Source organism: Culicoides brevitarsis, chromosome 2 (genome assembly GCF_036172545.1).
Source record: "Culicoides brevitarsis isolate CSIRO-B50_1 chromosome 2, AGI_CSIRO_Cbre_v1, whole genome shotgun sequence".
NCBI classification, from domain to species: Eukaryota; Metazoa; Arthropoda; class Insecta; order Diptera; family Ceratopogonidae; genus Culicoides; species Culicoides brevitarsis.
Window position 1 is genome coordinate 16,208,144 of NC_087086.1, and position 18,477 is coordinate 16,226,620.

The window sequence follows — 18,477 nt, forward strand, 5'->3', positions numbered from 1 at the left end:
TTTTTGCGAACGGAATTTACGGTTATCTTTTATTGCGTATCTTCTGGCAACTCTGCGTTCCTCACTGTCGATGCTAACAAACAACTGATGAAGTATTTTATAGTGGCATGTTGTCGGATTGTTTGAGGAGATGCATTTCAGTGATGTCACGGATTAATTTGAGAGGAATTATTTTTTAAGTTTGAACTTTTATCTGCTTTAAATCATTTAGAGAGCAATATTTTGGCTTAAATGAATTTTTGTGATAGTTAGAAAAACATTCTGTAAATCTAGAATAACGTTCTAACGTAAAAAAGTTAAACAAGAACAGGAACCCAGTGCACACTTTGAAATGTCTTCACTTAACATTTAAGGGTTTTGACCCAATGAAGTTGTTTCATACTGTCTCAAAGTAAATTTTACCGTTTTTCACATTGTTCACAATGTGGATTTTTGATCCAGTTTACATTTTTAATATTTATCCCAGTTAACATTTTAAAAGATTTGAGAAGCATTTTAAGTAGATGGTTCCTGATAGGTTATTGATTTTGGTAAAAAGAACACAAATTAAGTTTCGTCGTAGAAGTTTTGTGACTTCGAATTTTTTTTCGTTTTATCTTTTTAAAAATTTTGCATTTTTTCTTTTTGAGTTAGCGGAGCGGCTCCAAATGAAAATCAAAAATAAAGTCCAAAACTTTTGAAAATAAAAAGGGGGGAGGAGGGGGGGGCGCAAAATAAAAAAAATTGAAATACTTGTTTTCATACAAAATGACAAAATTTTAGCAATTTATTATCGTTGATCAAAATTTTTGTTGTTTTTTAATAATCTTCTTTGAAACTTTAAAATTAAAAATTGATTTAAAATCATTTTAAGTTAAAAATTGAAAAATTAAAATTTCATAAAAAATAACTATCAAAAAAATTTAAAAAAAAATTCAGTAATTTTATGAAAAATTTTTTTAGAGAAGAAAATTCAAGTTAAAATATGATTTTCAAAACAAAAATTAAAATAATTGAAAATTTTTATAAGTTTTTTTTTTGAAAATGTCTTGAAAAATTAAGAAAATACAACAAAAAAACGATTGATGAATTTTTTTTTTATTTTGCCCCATTGGATTTTTGACTTTTAAAATGGGGCATCGGACTTTATTTTTGATTTTCGTTTGACCTTAATTAAAAAAATTTCCTTATCTAAATTTCTATTTCACAAAATTGAGGTGAATATATTTCATGTGACTTCGCATAAAATTAACTAACACTACTTATCGTAAGTATTTATATCAAAAATTTTTAATCATTTGGTTAGTGTTTCTGCAAAAATAAAAAAAAAATTAAAAAGCTAAAAAAAAAGATGAAAAAAAATGAATAAATAATATTTTAAAAACCTTAAAATAGAAATAAAATTTAAATTGAGATTTTAAATTACTTCGCATTATTCAGAAAATGTCTTACCAATTCATTCTTAAAACTTTTCTTCCCATTCTACAAAAAAATCTTAACATGGCTACAATTTTTCATCATCAGCATCTACCACCCAGCAGCATCGTTGACAATCAAGAAATATTGTCACATTGACAGTAAATAACGCATTTACAGAAAAACCGACAGAGATAAATCGTCGAACACGCATTTCTGTTGTAACGCAAATAAATTGCAAACACTGTTTAATTATATTTTACGTTAGTAGACGATCCATTCTCTCCATACTACTTTATTATTATTACATTATCATTCGTAAAATTTCATGGTACTTGAGTTCAATATCGATGCCTTTTACCGAACGACCGACGATATAAGCAAGGGTTAAATGTGTGTTCATGTGGCAGAGAGAGAGATCGCCCAAAAGACGCATAATAGGCATATTTTCCAACCATAAATTTATTGGGAAACAAACTGAAACATTTCAACTGAAAATAAATTTAATTTAATTTGAAACAACAAGCCCGATCTGCCATCTGAACCGAAACAAGATTAATCAATTTCGAGTTGTCGACTTGAAATTCATCCAGATAGTAGTAACGCAGAAAAAAAGAGTTTTTCCTTGTTTTTCCTCACGCTTGTTTACTAACTTTTACATTTTCATTTTCGTCGTCGTCGTCCCAAAACTCGGAAATAAAAATAACGTCTAATTTGTCAAGTTGTATAAAAATGCTCGAAAATGTGTGTGGAGCAAGTTGCATGTCTATCTGTCAGAAATGTCCTGATATATTAAATCTTCTACCGAAAATATGTCTGTGTGCGAATGTGTTGCGATGAAAAAAGTGGATTGTTGTAAGGGAAAATAAACAATGACAAATACTGGAAAAAAAATAACGAGAGCGAGAGAGAGAAATTTTCGGGAAAAACTTTTGTAATTCCTTGTGTGACATGTGTAAGTACTCCGCTTATCGCATGAATGTGTTCGAAATTGTTAGGCAGGAACGTCAAAAATTGACGAAAAGAATTTTGTTCTGTTTTTTTTTTTTAAATTTAATGCTTGGTTTGGATTAATTAAAATAGATTAAAAGAATTTTACTTATCTACTTTGGCGCCATTGAATTTTCTAAAGTTTCCTCTGAAGTATTCCTGCCTTTTCCTTTAATCTCTTTTATTTTAGTTTATGTTTAGTTTGATTTGATTCTATTTTCGTTTTTTTTTATTTTCTCATTTTTCTCTTCTTCTTCTTCTTTCTCCATTGTTTGTCACCCATTGTTATATTTATCAAATCAACTAGAACGCTACAAACAACGAAAAAAAAATGCGTGAAAAGTGTAATTTTTGATACATTTGGATCGTAATACGGATGGAATGTGTGTCTGTCATGTCACAAGACATAATAAATGACATGCGATTCTTGATTGACCTGGAAATCTTTTTTTTTTCGCATTTTATTGTGTTGTTGTCGTATTTATCTGATGCGTTAGATCTAATGCTTTTTTATTGTTCGTCGACTTTGGGCGACAATGGCACAAAAAAAATGTGACAACAACGAAAAAAAAAAGTTTGATGAATGGACACAGAGGATATTTATTGCAATTCATCGTCGTAGCCATCGTCGTTTTGATCATCGAGACAAGGAAAAGTTTTTGGCAATATTTCGTCAACACACTTAAAAAGGAGCTCAGGTGTCGTTACGGAGGTCGATGACTTCGTCTTCCGCAAATACTTTCGTTTAATTACCGTACTAAATAACGGTTCATTGGAAATTCAACACTATTTTGAAGCAAATTTCGCACACACACTCACAGAAAGAGGTCTTTAAAAAGTTTTCATTACTTTAGTGGAACGTTATTGATGTTGTTTGTAATAATAGCAGTAGTTTGGGAAAAGTATTTTCCTGTCTGTCAGGAAAGATTAGCAGATTCTTGTAACAATGAATTTATTGAGTATATAAAATTTTGATGTTTATAAAGTTTGACTGCAGTCTTTCCGGAGGTAGGAAAGTTTTGTGTGAATGGAATTACAGCGCTGAGAAGTTTTCCTTTGTAGTTTTTTTCCATGTTGAGTCAGATGGAAAATTGAACGTTTTAGAGAAAATGTTAGAGAAAGAGCTTATTTAATATAGAATTAAATATTTTTAAATTTTTAAAATTTGTATTGCTTTAAATCCAAAAAGTTCCAAACAGAATTTCTGAAAAACTTCAAAAAATCAAATTCTTTAAAATTTCAATTACTTTAAAAGCTCTTCAGAGTCAAGAGTCAAAATTAATTATTTGAATTTTTTGTAAAGCTTAAGAATAATTTATTTCTCATTTAAATTTTTTCTTAACGTAAAAGTCACATTAAGTGATATAAACTTTCAAAACTTAAAGAAAAAAAAATTTTTTTTGAAAAATCGTTGAAAACCTAGATTGTTAAGCTTAAGCTTGTTAAGTTTCTTTCTGTCTAATCCTTAAGTCAAAGAATTTTAGATTTTTTTTTACCGAAATTTTAGTTTCAGAAGTCTCAAGTTTAAGTTTAAGGGTTAAAGTTACAGATTTTTAATTCTGATATTCATAGATTAAATTTTTTTTGGCTAAAACTTCAGTTTAAAATGTATTCAGAAGACTAGTAGTAGAAGAAATATTTGTCAAAAATGACTGAAAGGACAGCTTTTGAACTTAAGAGCTTTAAGCTTTAAGCTTAACTTATCTTAATAGGTCTTCGGATCGCGGTGATGCATCCTCAAACCTAACCTAACCTAACTTAAAAATTAAATAAAGTCAAAATTTTAATATTTTTTTTACTTTTCGAACAAATTTTTATTTAATTTTGAAAAACTTTTAAATTAAAATCCTTTATTTGACTTAAACTTAAGTATAGCTGACTTAATTAAGTTGATAGAAATAAAAAATTCTGACTTTTAACTTAAAAATTTATTTTGCAGCACTTCTGATAGTCGTATCGCAGCATAATTGTTAGTAATGGACATCATTTTAAGCCCAAACCAGTGATAGAAATTTTTTAAATCATTTAAAAAAATCTTTAAACTAGTAAATCGCATTTCCCGACATTAAAAATTCAACTAAAACTACAAGAAATCTCTGTAAAACGCCAAGTGACACCTTAGCTGTTATCTCACCTGCCAAAACTTTTCCCGAAAGTTCTCGAAAGTCAAGTAAGTCAATTATAATCTAACGACGACGACGACATAAAATATTCAAACAAGACACAAACAAGCAAGATGCTGATTTGAATTTCTTCCCTTTTCTTTCCTCTCCCAACTAAGCCAGCTGCATTTACGAACGTAATTTGAGTTGAGTTAAGAGAGTTTTGTGTGCTTATATTTACATTTTGGGTGTTTAGATAAACTTTGTGTGGAAAAAGTTTTCTTTTAAATTACATTAGAAACCGAAATAAATGACTTAAATGACAGTGTTTCTCCTTAGGAAAATTGCAATATATGTGTGGGTGTGTGTGTCGCGTTGTCTTGAATATGCACATATTTTAAGGAAATTGCCTCTTTTTCCTCCATCTCCGACAACGTGTGCTGCTGCTTGTAACTTGAGCAACATTTAATATTCATATTCGTAAAATTTGTGTATATTTTGGAGGTAATTGAATTGATTATGTGTGATTATGCTTGTTTAGAATGTTTTTGGAACAAAAAACTTTTCCTTTTGCGGAATTACCCAGGAAAAGGGGTTCTCTTTGATGTGCACGAGCAGAAGAACTTTTATTCAAAAAAGGAAGAAGTTGTTCTTCTTTTCATGAATTGTGGTCAAATTTGTCCAAATTTTCAAATTTAATTATCAAATGATTTTTGAAAGAGAAAAAAAATCTCAAAAACTTAATTAATAAAGTTTTGTAAGCATTTAATTGCTTGTTTTTCTCCTCTATATGAGCATTGTAATAATTCAAGAGCAATTGTGTAGTAGTAACAAGTTTTCTCTAATAGTAATAATAATAATGAAATAATGATGATGAAAAGAGAAAGAGTGGGGAAGACATAAAATTGCAAGTATATGACAAAGAAGACACTTTCATGTCTCAATAAAACCATTTAAGTACCACTTTAGGAGCGTTATTTTATTTAGAAGGAGGAGAAAGATGAAGAATTGCCACTAGACACATTTGTTTTGCTGCCCAAGTTGGAATGAAAGCTTTGTCCTGGCAACACGTTACAATGCACGGTCTTCACTGAAAACGAAATATGGCATTGGGATGTATTCTGAGAAATCGGAAGTTATTTTTGTAATAATTATTTTGGTTTAAAGAGACATTTCTGATGATTTTAAGCCAATTAATGTTCATTTAGGATTTTAAAAAAAATATTGAACGATTTTTTTCAAATTTTTTATCAAACCCGCAAACTCGTCCTACCAAAAATTTTTTTGTTTATTTATTTATTTCATGAATGCGTCGTATATAGACATTATATTCATAGTGTTAATGTGTGAGATTAGTGGACTTGGGCTAAATTGATAAAGACTTACTTCATAAAAAACAACACCCTGAAATATGCAATACCATTTTAAACAAAATTTCAAATTTTAGCTTCCTTGGGGTATGCAATCAACTTCACATTTAATTACTTCATTTTTCTACTAATCTACTCATGCTTTTTCCATAATTTTTGAACAGAAACCTTCTCAGAGCTAAATTTGATTTGTTACAAAAATCCGAAATTAAATTCTCAAAGCAAAACGTGAGTTATTGCGTTACAAAATTTGTATGGATTTAAAAGTCAAATATTAATATGAGCTTCAAGAGCTTTTCAAAACATCCTAAAGACAAGTTTTAAGGAAAATTGGGCAAAAATGAGATGATTTTTTGATAAAATGACCTTTAAGAGACATTTAGACTCCAACTTTTAGTTTACAATTACTTTTCAGGTCACTTTCCAGTTCACAGTGTTCCTGGCAAAGACTCTTTTCGCTGAAAAAGCACTACAAGTGTAGTAATCATCTCCTCTAATAATAATAATAACAATGATATTTATTCCCCTTTCTACTTGTCGAGCACAATTTTTATGTTTCACAGATGCATGCATGGCAAAAATACCGAAAGACTCGACTCGAGATGAAAATGTTGGCCAATATATTAAGATTAGTCTCTACAAGTGTATGTTGTTATTTTTGTAATAAATTGTACATAGAAAACACATGTGAAAGCCATTTATTACCGTTCCATACACTTGTCGAGACCAACTTACTCCCTCTACCCTCAGTATTTGTTCTAAGAGACACGTCAACTTAAGCAGCTTTAAGGAGACGACAATGACGATGAAGAAATAAGTAAACAACAATCCTCATAAAAACATAGGAAAAACGACGAAGGTGAAGAATTATTGTAATAATCGTCGTCGTAACTTGGCATTTTCTCGATGTATGAAAAACACTCGAGGAATTCTTCTCAATAATTATTATCGCAATAAAAGTAATGAAACGTCTAAGTGAACTTTTTGGGGGAGTTGAGTCGTTTTCATGCCTGATGCCTCACATAGTTATAAATAAAAGATCAAAAATACTTACAAATGTTTGTCTAATCAGACGAATTCAAGTGGAAAAGCAACGAGGGAGTTTTATTTTCATTTTCTCTAAAAAAAAAAAAATAAAAAAAACTTCTTTAATTTTGAGAGGAAATAATAATAAAAATAAAAAAAACCTCAAAATTTTCATGCTTGAACTGCAGAAAAAATTTAAATTAAAATTCTGGAATGGTTGACCTGCTGGAAGAAAAAATTTACAACCAAAGTTATATTTCATGCTAATTTAAATATTTTAAGTTCAAGTCATTTTGCTCGGTTTTGTGCATTATCATCGTAAATTTATATTTTTCTCCGTAGGTATCTAGAGAAAATTGTGTTGAGTTGTTGTATCATGTTGCATAATTCATCCATTCGTTTTGCTCTTCCTTGCAGCATTTTCTTCATTTTCTTCTTGCTAGACGACACACCGAAGAAAAACAGAAAAAAGCATCTGTTTCCAATATATTTTAATAAATGTTTGTTTCTACTTTTTTAAGGGGTTTCTTGCAAGGCAAGTTGTGAATTTAAATTCTCCCACACACTCACACAAAACTTTGCAGATTCCGTTCCCCCCTTTTATTATTATTTTACTGCCGCTCTCGGAGCTCTGTGCCGCAGTGTGTTAAATCCTAGAGATGATGTTTTCTGCAATAACAAGGGAATCTTCTTAAGTATTGTTTTTATTGTTATTACAGATCTTCCGAGTGTTGTCGTCGTACAGCCGTTAACGATTTCTCAAGTTTTTTCGTTACGTTAAAAAAATTCCTCCACACATACGTTCAGCCCCCGTTTTTTACATGGAATAAATTTCCGTATGTCTTAAAAGAGAGAAATAATTCAAAAAAACAGTAAACTTCCGCTATTTATGTATATTAGTTAAATGTCATCTCGTGAATTAAATATAAGTGGAAATATTTTGAGGGGACGGAGCTTTATCCAAAGTTGTCATCTTTTGATTAGGATCGTACATACGTTGAAACCCTCGTTTGTTGGTTGGGTTTTTTTTGGTGATGGAATATGGAACCAGTAGCTGTATCAGATGACACGATGTATTTAAACTATCATGTTTTTTATGGGAATTTAATGAGGTTCTGCTTAAGTGGAAGATTAAAATCAGATGCGAGATAATGTGACAGATGAAAAAATTACGAGGGATGATGCGGAGTCACAATTTGTCAAAAATGGTAAAAAAGAAATTTTTTATTTTGTTTTTTTTTTGTAGATTAAATTAAGGTACTTACCGCAGGTTCTTGTTAAAAACAACTTTCACTCCTTTAGGAATAAAATAAAAAATAAATTAACAAAATAAATGATTAAAAATAAAATATTTAAATAAAAATAAATTTACTGTTCAGTGATAAAAAAATCCTTAACATAACGGTAGATAGCTCCTCGATCCTAAATAAATAAAAAAAAATAAATATTTAAATAAAATAAAAATAAATAAGTAAAAAATTAAAATACTTACTACTGTTTTTTAAATTAGGTACTTACAATTTTTAAAAGCCTTCAAATTATTTTTTTTCAAATATTTCACAAAAAAAAAAAATATTTAATTTTTAATTTTATATTTTTCAATACGATATGCCTTGGACGGTAAAAAATGTACAAAGAAATGTCTGTATTTTTTCATTAGGAATAGCTTTTCTTCTACAACGAACTTCACCTACTTATAATTTAATTTTATTATTTTTTTGAGGTCTATATTTATTTTTTTTACTGATAATCTAATTTTTTGTGTTAATACTTTTTTTTTATTTAATTAGTCACTTTTTTAACCAATCGCATGTGCCATTTAAAAGCTGTTTTACCGTTTTTTTATTATATTGACACCGATTAAGCTTTTTTTTTTTGTCTAACATGTCTTTTAAAATTTTTTGGGGGTAAAGTGATAACTTTCTACATCTTCTCATAAATTATTATTTTTATAGAACTTCAAATAGTTGGTTAATTTCTACTTTAATTCACAATGATTTTTGAGCTGCTTCGATTTTTTCATAATTATAATTTTTTTAATTACTATTTTTTATTTTTCTTGACTAGTTTGATTAATTTTATTTAATTTATTTTTATTATTTTTTAATTTACTGTATTTTTGCTTCATCATTATTTTCTTTCAATAGACATTTAAAATATCACTTTGTCTTGTTGATTATAGTAATTTATTATTTTTTCGTGTTAAAATCTTAAATTACCTTAAACGTACATAAGTAGGAGAAGGAGACATCTGCTGAATGAGAGGAAAAGTTCGTCCAACACCATCCGCTGATGATGTGACAACATCGCATAAATCTCAATTTAATTATCGCCTTGACTAATTTTTGGTCATTAATTTACAAAAATTTACAAATTCATTAATATTTATGTTCAATATATATATTTACAGTGTACAGATATTTCATAGACCGTCCAGATTTAATTCAATATTTTATTTTTTTTTATAGGAATTCGTTTTATTTTCGGGTTCGAAGGATATGTAAGACTTTAAAAACAAATTTGATGGCCTAAAAGTGGCTTAGTTGTTGATGGATGACCAACTGCCATCGTATTTCGACTTGATAAATAGCGGTTGTTCCGACTTACCGTTGACATCGCCAAATCGATTATTGAGACGACTCCTTGACTTGATGGTGGCATTTGAGGCGCTGTTATGCGGCGATGGCGGCGGATAATTCGCTATACTTTTATCACTATTGCTAACAATATGCTTAACGGGCGATTGATGTAGTTGCTGGTGCTGCGACCCCAAATACTGATCGTTGTTAATGTGCAGCGGAATGATGCTGCCAGCAGACGATGGCGGTGGCGGCGGAGGTTGTGTCGTCGGTAATGGGGGTGATGTTGACGATGATTTATGGTTTAGTTTGTTCATGCGATTCTCGATAATGTTCATTTTGTTGGGGGATGCCAGTGTCGATGCCTCCGAATTGATGAAATTGTTGTACATCGTGCTAGGCGATGGCGAAGTTCCCATGGAGCCAAAGGAGCTGGTTCCTGTTTTGCTGGCACTGTCGTATTGGAAGGGCTTTGGGTTGTATTGACCGACGAGAGTTGTTGTGGCATACGCGCCGAAGCTGCTGTTGTAAGTCGGTGAATGGGGATTTTGGTATGTCGAGCAACCAGCTACTTCCGCATAATCTGGCATGTTGGTAAGTGTGGGACTCAGTCTGTTGAAGAAAAAATTAAAAAAAAAACGTAAATTGAGGAAAAATAAACAAAAGTTAATTACTAAAGTTGTTGATAACGAATGAAAAACACATGGGACATCATTAATTCTATTGGCGTGTCGAACGACATGTTAATTTAACATTAAACGGGATTAAGACCAATATCTTAACCAGATTAGGAAACTCAACACACATAAACTTTTCATATTAAAAGGGGTCATTTGACACGTTCACATCATTTTTTTACCTTGGTGATTTTTTAATTTAATTCTTTTTAAATAATTTTTTTTGTCAAGTATTTTAATGAAAAAATGAAAAAAATAAATAATTTCAAAAATCAAAATAAAATTACAAAAAAATCTTTGAAAAAAATTAAATTAAAAAATCATTGAAGTCAAATTAATTTTTTTTTATTCTAAAATTATTATATATATTTTTTTTTTGAAATTAATTTTTTTAAATTATTAAAAAAAAAGCAAAATTTCTAAGAAACTTTTGAAATTTTTTAATGAATTCTATTGAGTTCACTTTTTTTAAATAAATATTATTGTTTTTTTTTTAAATTAAAAATTAAATATTTCTTTCAAAACTTAATATTTTTTTAAATATTTTATTTTTAAAAATTATTAATTAAAATTTATTTTTAATTAATAATTTATTATTTTATTTAATTATTAACATTTTAAATTATATATATTTTTTTTTAAATTTCGTTGAAATTAATGAAAATTTTTAATTTTTACCAATTTGTAGATGATTTTAATTTTTTTTTTAAATTAATTTTCTATTAATTTTTCAAAAAAAAAATTAAATTTAATTATGAAACTTTAAAGACAAAATTAAATGAATTAGTAAGTTTTTTAAATCGCTCATTATTTAAAAAAAAAGTAGAAAAACTTTCCAACCAACCCAAAAACTTTTTTTTTGTGATTTAAACAAACAATCCCCGAAACATGCGTGACTACTGCATATAATCAGTTCACTGTTCACTTTAATTATTCCTCCATTCAAACCAACATTCATTATTATTAAGTATTGTTGCATTTGTGTGGGCAAGTTTTCCCCCTTCCTCTACGTTTTCCGTGTCGCACAGTTTTCCACACAATCTTAAATGTGTCTAATTAATTTAACAGATTACACACTTCACAGCAAAATGCACGTCGTCGTCTCCGTCCTTAATTACAAATTTAAACAACACACAAAATTTTATTCTGGTTGCATCAGAAGACTAAACTTCGTTTTACTTCTTTTTCTCTACGATTTTTTTTTTCGGGGATAAAATTTCATCATGATAGCTCGTGTTGGCAGTGGTTTGAACGTCGCAAGTTGTTTGTCACACAATTTTTAATTATATCACGTAATGTTGTTAACATGCTGTGCTTGTGTTGCACGAAAAATTATGGTAGAGACGAAGGAAAACGACAAGGAAAAAAATCACGTTTATATCATCTTCATCATCATCATTAACCACTTTCTTCATTTTTATATTTTTTTTCGTGTTTTTCAGTGATGCTGACGACCAACGGAGAAAAAAGTGTGTTGATGACAGTGATTATGAAATATATTTTTACTCGTAATTATTACAAGAGAAGCAAAAAAAAGTGAGGGGACTCTTACCTTTCGTAATCAGGAAGCGGAAGTTGATTCGCCTGTGCTACTTGCGCGTAATCGGTGAGGACATCTTTGTGCAAGTCCGATGCTTGGCGCCAAACACCGCCGCCCGGATCAATCCAGACGCCATTTTGGTTGAGTGGCAGTGTGGGAAACTTCCGAACGGTGCCAATGGCGTGATTTCCTGCAATTTTTTGAAACATGATAAATTTTCCAGATAATTCATCATCTTCTCTCTCTCGTCGAAGACAAAAACAAATAAATCACGTAATTAATTTAAATACCCTCGCACCGAGAGAGTGAGATGCCCTCATTAAAAAGACAATTTATCACCGAACATCTTTCACTTACCGTGCATATTTGACAGTGAACTGTGTTTCATAAATTGAATTCGTCTAAAGAGCACCGTGGCCCCAAATAGAAAAACAATGATGGCAATTATCGATCCCAGCAAGATAATGAACCACGTTTCGGTCAATATATCATGCGAATATTCATGGTTAATTGGAAATCTGTAACAACATAATTTATTGTATCACAAAAAAAAAAATCCTTTTTGATTGATTAATTTTGATAAAACGTACCTCGTGTAGCCGTGATCTAAGCGTTTTGTATGAGGGTCAAGTCGCAACATCGATGGTGAGCTAAATGGTCCTATGCCAGCACGATTTGCAGCTGAAATCAATAAATTTTCTATTAAATGGTGCTCTTTTTCGAAAAAAGTTAGGAAAAACAATTATCAAAGGTGTTTTCGATTGAGACCTACTGATTTTTTTTTATCAAAAATTTCAAGAGAAGATTTTACAATAATTCCTAAAATTTAAAAAAAAGTATTTTTCGTAAAATTTTGCCAAAAATATAAAATTTTCTTTCATTTTAAAATTTTTAAGAGAAATTAATTGAATTTTTCAAAGAAAGATTTTCAACTTTTGGTACTTTATTGACCATTTTTTTAAAGTCAAATATTTCGTTAAAATTAGTTCAAAATTCAACTTTTTCTTTGTTTTAAGAACCTTATCGATCCCAGCAAGATAATGAACCACGTTTCGGTCAATATATCATGCGAATATTCATGGTTAATTGGAAATCTGTAACAACATAATTTTAAGGTTCGATATTTGATCAAAATATTTTAAAATGAAGTATGAAAAAGAAGTTCAAAAGTCATTTTTAGTCATTTTTAAATTAAAAAAAAAAAATTACTTTAAAGATTTTTTTTTCTGAAAAAGATTTAATTTTTTATTAAATTAGTTCAAACGTTTTTATTTAAAAATTTTTAATAAAAAAAATAAAATTATATAGAATTTTTTTAAAAATAATTTCTCAATTTTCAAATTTAAAGTTTAAAAATTGTTAAATGTATTCAAATATAAATTTTTAAGAAAATTGAAAATTTTTTTAATGTTTATTGTCTATGAATTCGAAAACACTTTTAATTTTTGTATCCCCCTCAAACCGAAGAGAAAAACTTACCAGCCACACTAACGGAATACGTAACACCAGCTGTGAGATTGGCCAACAACAGTTTCGCACTATCCCCAGCTACCGTCATGTTTGTCAATATTTTCGAGAAATTATGGTTGTCATGACCTCGAATAACGACATGATACTCTGTCAAAATGCCATTTAACGTTTCCTCGGGCGGCGGTTGCCATTTCAAGTAAACCGCACTTGCATTGAGTAACGCAGCTTCCATGTCCGTAATTTGTCCCGTCGGAACATCCTCCAAGGTGCGAGCTTCCTTGAGATTTGAGGGACGTCCTTCGATCGTTTTGTAGAACGGAATTAAGAAGAAATAATAATCGGCGTATCTTTCCAGTCCTGTGATTGTACTTGAAGCTGTTCCGCCCCGATGAAGCACCGTAAGTACTTTATAAGTTCCGTTATTGTCTTTTTTGTACGAATAAATGTAAAATCCTTCGACAAATTGGGCATCGAGCACTTCCCAGTACAGACGAATACTAACAGCGTCTGTGGCATTGGCATCAACTAATCTTACGATGTTGTCGGAGGAAAGAGCAGCTTGAGCTTCACTCAACGTAATGTCTTCATCCGGATTGAAAGCCTTTCCAGCGGTATGAGCTTGAGAAATTGGGCTTGGTGCAGAGATGCCGTGAGAATTTTCAGCTCTGACAATAAAATTGTAAGTGTACCCATACAAGAGACCTGTTACTGTATAAACTGTATCTTTTACTCGTGTGGCGATTGTTTCCCATCCCTTAGACTCGTCATCACTGTACATCTCAATAATATAACCAACCAAGTCAGAATCGCCCCGTTTGACCCCGGGAAGCCATGAAAGTGTGACAGAATCTTTTGTGGCATTCGAGACTTGAGGCTCTGTGGGCGAACTTGGATACGAGGAACTCTCATAAGCGCGAAAAAATTGAATATTCGGATTTGTTGGGGACTCAACTTTCAAATATCCGCTCCATTTGTACTTTCCATGCTTGTTACTGGCAACGCAAGTATACAATCCTTGATCCTCTTTTCGGTCAATGTCAGAAATTGTCAATGTTCCTATCTCACTAACGTTTTTCCTTTCAGACAAGGCGATTTCTCGTCCATCCAAGAACCATGTTACAGTTGGCGTGGGACTTCCACTTGCTTTACAATTCATATTTACCGTCGACTTTTGTGGCAACGTTTGATTATAAGGCCCAAAGATGATAATTGGTGGCGGTCGATGATCATGCGATGAAATAGCGACTCTCGCACGCACACTTATCGAACCAACCTCGTTAATGGCGTTACAGATGACAATTAAGCCATTGTCCATCTTTGTCGGCTCAATGACATTCAATGTCGAAAGGCCATCGATGTTATTCGTCACTTCGATGCGCCCGTATTTGTTGCCGGGAAAGAGTAAACTGTTATTTCCCTCAATCGACCACATTAAAATCGGTTCGGGACGACCGAAAGCCTTGCACTCGAACGTGATGTCTGACGGTAATTCGACAATTTGAGGTACGGGACGTATCGTAAGCACGGGCGGCACTAAAGATAGGGAGGAATTTTTAATTTCACGCTTCAATTGTGGCGCGTCTACTACGAAACGAAATAAAAAATGGGAAAAACGGGAAATTAACTTACTTAAGACACTCAACATGCCGGTAGCAGATACGGAGCCCACAGAATTGTCTGCCTCACAACTGTATTCGCCTTCATCATCTAAGATTACGTTTTCTAGCCGCAAGCTACGATCTTCCAAAATATGAACACGATCTGTTTGTTGTTTTATTTATTCAATTTTCGGTTGTTGTCATGAGAAATAAGAAGAAGAAACGAAATTAGAAGACATGATTTTCATTTGTAATGAGAGATGCGAGGGAAATTCCACAAAAAATACTCGAAAAATCGCTTTTAATCACGATAATGGAATTCCCCCGAAAAATAAATAAATTTAATTCAAAAGCACAAAAAAATGCGCAACAGTTTGAACGAAGTTCAATAAACGAACACAAAAAAATATCAACATTTTCGTTGAAATTAAATGAAATGTGTATGAAATTACCTAAGGGCATATTTCCGCCTGATGCAGACCGCCTCCACAGTACTGTTGTTATTTTTTTGTTTGAATGTTTTTTTAAGCATTCAATTTTTGCGTTGTTGTTGTGTGACAAAGGAGAATCCAATGTTCAAGGGAGGCAGAAACAAATAAATAAATAAACAAAGAGAGAGAAAAAAATTATTTTTTTTTTATAGAAAATGAAATATTGCGATTTTTTTGCAATTACTTACCGTCAGGCATGGGATCGCCTCCCACTCGGCATTGAAATGTCACGGAATGTCCCTCGATGACGGTTTGATCGTGAGGACCGCGGATTAAGAATGGTTTGACTGAAAAAAAATAAATTTAATATCGAATTGAGTCTTTTTAAAAATATTTATTTAAAAAAAATACAATTTAACAATAATTTAATAATAATTTTTAACAAAATAAATTAAAATTAATTTTTTTTTAAATGTTATAAAAAGTTTTTTTTTAATTTTTACTTTAAAATAATTTTGATATTATTAAGAATTTTTACTGTAATTATTTTACAAATTAGATTTTTATTAAAAATTAAAATATTTATTTTTACTTTAATTATTATTTTACAAATTAAATTTTTATTAAAAACTAAAATATTAAAAATTTAATTAAATTGGGTAAATTAAAATTAATTAAATATTTATTAAATTATTTAATTTAAAATTAATATTTAAATATTTTTATTTTATTATAAAAGTGACAATAAAAAATAAAATAAACTTACTATGAACTTCCAAATACGCCATTGACGATTCTCGCGTTCCAACAGCATTTTTCGCCACACATTGATATTGTCCCTCATCCGACTGTCTTGCTTCTTGGATAGCCAAATTTCCTCCGTCAATCACTCGAATGCTAAAAAAATTAAAAAATAATTCTTTGATCAATTTTTCCAATTTAATTCCGGAAAACACTCACCGCCTATTTTGATCCACTTCCAATTTCTGTCCATTCTTCCTCCAAAAAACGACTGGTTCTGGCGTGCCTTTCGGCGGAGAGCACTCCAAAATAGCAGTCTCGCCTTGAGCTACTCTTGTGTGTTGTGGCTCTGCTTTGAACTCGTCTCGAAGAACTTTAAAAAGAAAAATAAAAATTTTGTTAATAAAAAAAATCAAAATCCGTGACGGACTGAAGTGCTTTAAATTTAAAAAAAAGCAAGAAAAAAAAAGTTTTATTGCCAAAGCGATTTATTTATCTCTTCTTCGCAAGAAATATAGACAAAATTTTTAAGAAAAGGGGAGACGTCTCTATATAAAAAATATCGATAAATTCATTCAAAGTAGGTCAAATTATAATTCTTCAATTTTTTCTATGCAAAAATATCGAACCAGGTACATGCCAGAGGTCGGCAGAGTAAAATTTATTGATGTACCGGAGATTTATGGCAAAAGTTTTTTATTTGTTCAAAACACCAAAAGAAATTATTGCCAATAAAATAATGTGTCAGTCAAGTGTGCGAGAAAGACTTTTTTTCTTACACAGGAAATAATTTAAGTGTATTCAAAAAGTTTTCTTCTGCTGCTCCTTCAACAATAAAATAATCCCGTTGCCTTTTTTTCTTGCTTTATTTCAAGTAGTAGCAACTTTTAAAAAGTAAAAAATTGTTAGAGGAAAAATATTTTCCCTCGTTTTCTGTGAGGTTCCGTTTTTCTTTCATATTTTCGCATTGAAAATAATAACGGCATCAGGATATTAACACCTTAATCCACTCTTACAATCCTTCACTTGTTTCCTTTTCACCCATTTTAACATCTCAATACGATTTTTTACAGTCATTCATCAATATTCCGTTATAATGGCTTGTCGTAAATATTCCCTCGCTGTGATAGACGAGGCGAGATTTCCCCAATAACACGTGAAAAAACACTCAGCGCCCCTAAAATATTATCCGATTTTCAAAAATTCCAATGCACACGAGATTTTTTTTAAGGATCCAAACAAATGGATTATGTCAAATAGGGATAATTAAATGATTTTTCGACGTCAAATCACAATTGAAGGGTTATCCATTTTTTGTGTGGGTATGTGTCGGTATTCAGTCAAGCATAAAGCCTCCACATTTATTTCAAAATTTTTTTCTCTCTGAATGGAAAATATTGAAGCACGGCGTCAAGCATCAAGTATCATAAAGTAGATCATTGTCGTTATAAATGAAGCGAGAGATGCGAGATACGGGGAAAAAAGGTCAAAAGGAGTTAATGGATTGTAATTTATATTAAAGGAATGTTTTTTTTTCGTTCCGGATTCAATTTCAATTTGACTTTGAATGAAAAATTTTTTGCTGAGATTTATTTGTTTTGACAAGCGGTGACCAAACGAACACCAACAACGGTCATTATTCATTCCGTTTATGCGTGAGTGAGCTTCAAAGGGAATTTTTTGTGATGTTTGGCGATGAAAAGTAGGCCACGTTGCAGATAAAAAGTGATATACAAAAGTTGACGTGAGGTAGGAGATTTTATCGCATTTTTTTTATTTTTTTTTCAAATTTTCTAAAGTTTTTTTGTCTTTCTTTTTAAAAAATATAAAATTAAATTAAATTATTATATTAAAAATTTGTTTGAATAAATTTATATATGAATTTAGGTATAAAATTTTTAAAATTCAATTTTCAAAATTTTCATCTTTTTTATTAAAAAATATTAAATATTTATAATTATTATATATTTCGAGTTTTTATTAAATACTTAATACTTTTTTAATATATAAAAGATAAAAATATTGAAGATTGAATTTTGAAAATTTTATAAATTTGTAAAGAAATTTATTCCATCAAACAAATAATTAAATAATAATTTTGAGTTTAATAAATAATTTATTTTATTTTATTTCTTATTTAATTTTATTTTTTTTAATCATTTTTAATATTTTTTTAATCTCGTGAAACAATTTTTCATACAAATTTTTCTGAAAAGAATAAATTTGAAATTTTTTTAAAAAATCTTTAATTTTTTAGTGAATTTATCGGAATTTATTGAACAAATTTTTCCCAATTTTTTATTTTTTACGAATTTCATCGAGGCTAAAACTGCCGATAGACATGTGAGCTGTCATAACACTGCAAAATTCAAATTCCTCAAAAAAATAAACAAAATGTGATGATCGTCAGCCACAACGGCACACTGTTTAAATTTGCATTGGAGGAGAGTCTCTCGCATTACACATCGCTTAATATAATGAAAGATTGTTACAATGTAAATATTTACTTTGCTCCCGTTATTTTTCTTCATCATCATCATCATCGTTACTCTGTTATC

The 18,477-nt window shown here is 30.2% G+C and overlaps 1 protein-coding gene across 1 annotated transcript in view; it reads right to left on the bottom strand.

Annotated features, from left to right (window-relative positions):
* Positions 1–9,422: 9,422 nt before the first annotated feature.
* LOC134828590 (protein sax-3) overlaps positions 9,423–18,477 on the bottom strand; it is a 54,857-nt gene continuing 45,802 nt past the window's right edge. Inside the window, exons 4-13 of the mRNA XM_063841569.1 lie at positions 16,139–16,292; positions 15,945–16,075; positions 15,427–15,525; positions 15,200–15,241; positions 14,779–14,910; positions 13,159–14,682; positions 12,270–12,360; positions 12,037–12,197; positions 11,692–11,869; positions 9,423–10,074 (exon numbers count right to left, since the gene is read on the bottom strand). Of these exons, the coding sequence (XP_063697639.1) occupies positions 9,423–10,074; positions 11,692–11,869; positions 12,037–12,197; positions 12,270–12,360; positions 13,159–14,682; positions 14,779–14,910; positions 15,200–15,241; positions 15,427–15,525; positions 15,945–16,075; positions 16,139–16,292 (3,164 nt within the window). The remainder of the gene's footprint in view (positions 10,075–11,691; positions 11,870–12,036; positions 12,198–12,269; positions 12,361–13,158; positions 14,683–14,778; positions 14,911–15,199; positions 15,242–15,426; positions 15,526–15,944; positions 16,076–16,138; positions 16,293–18,477) is intronic.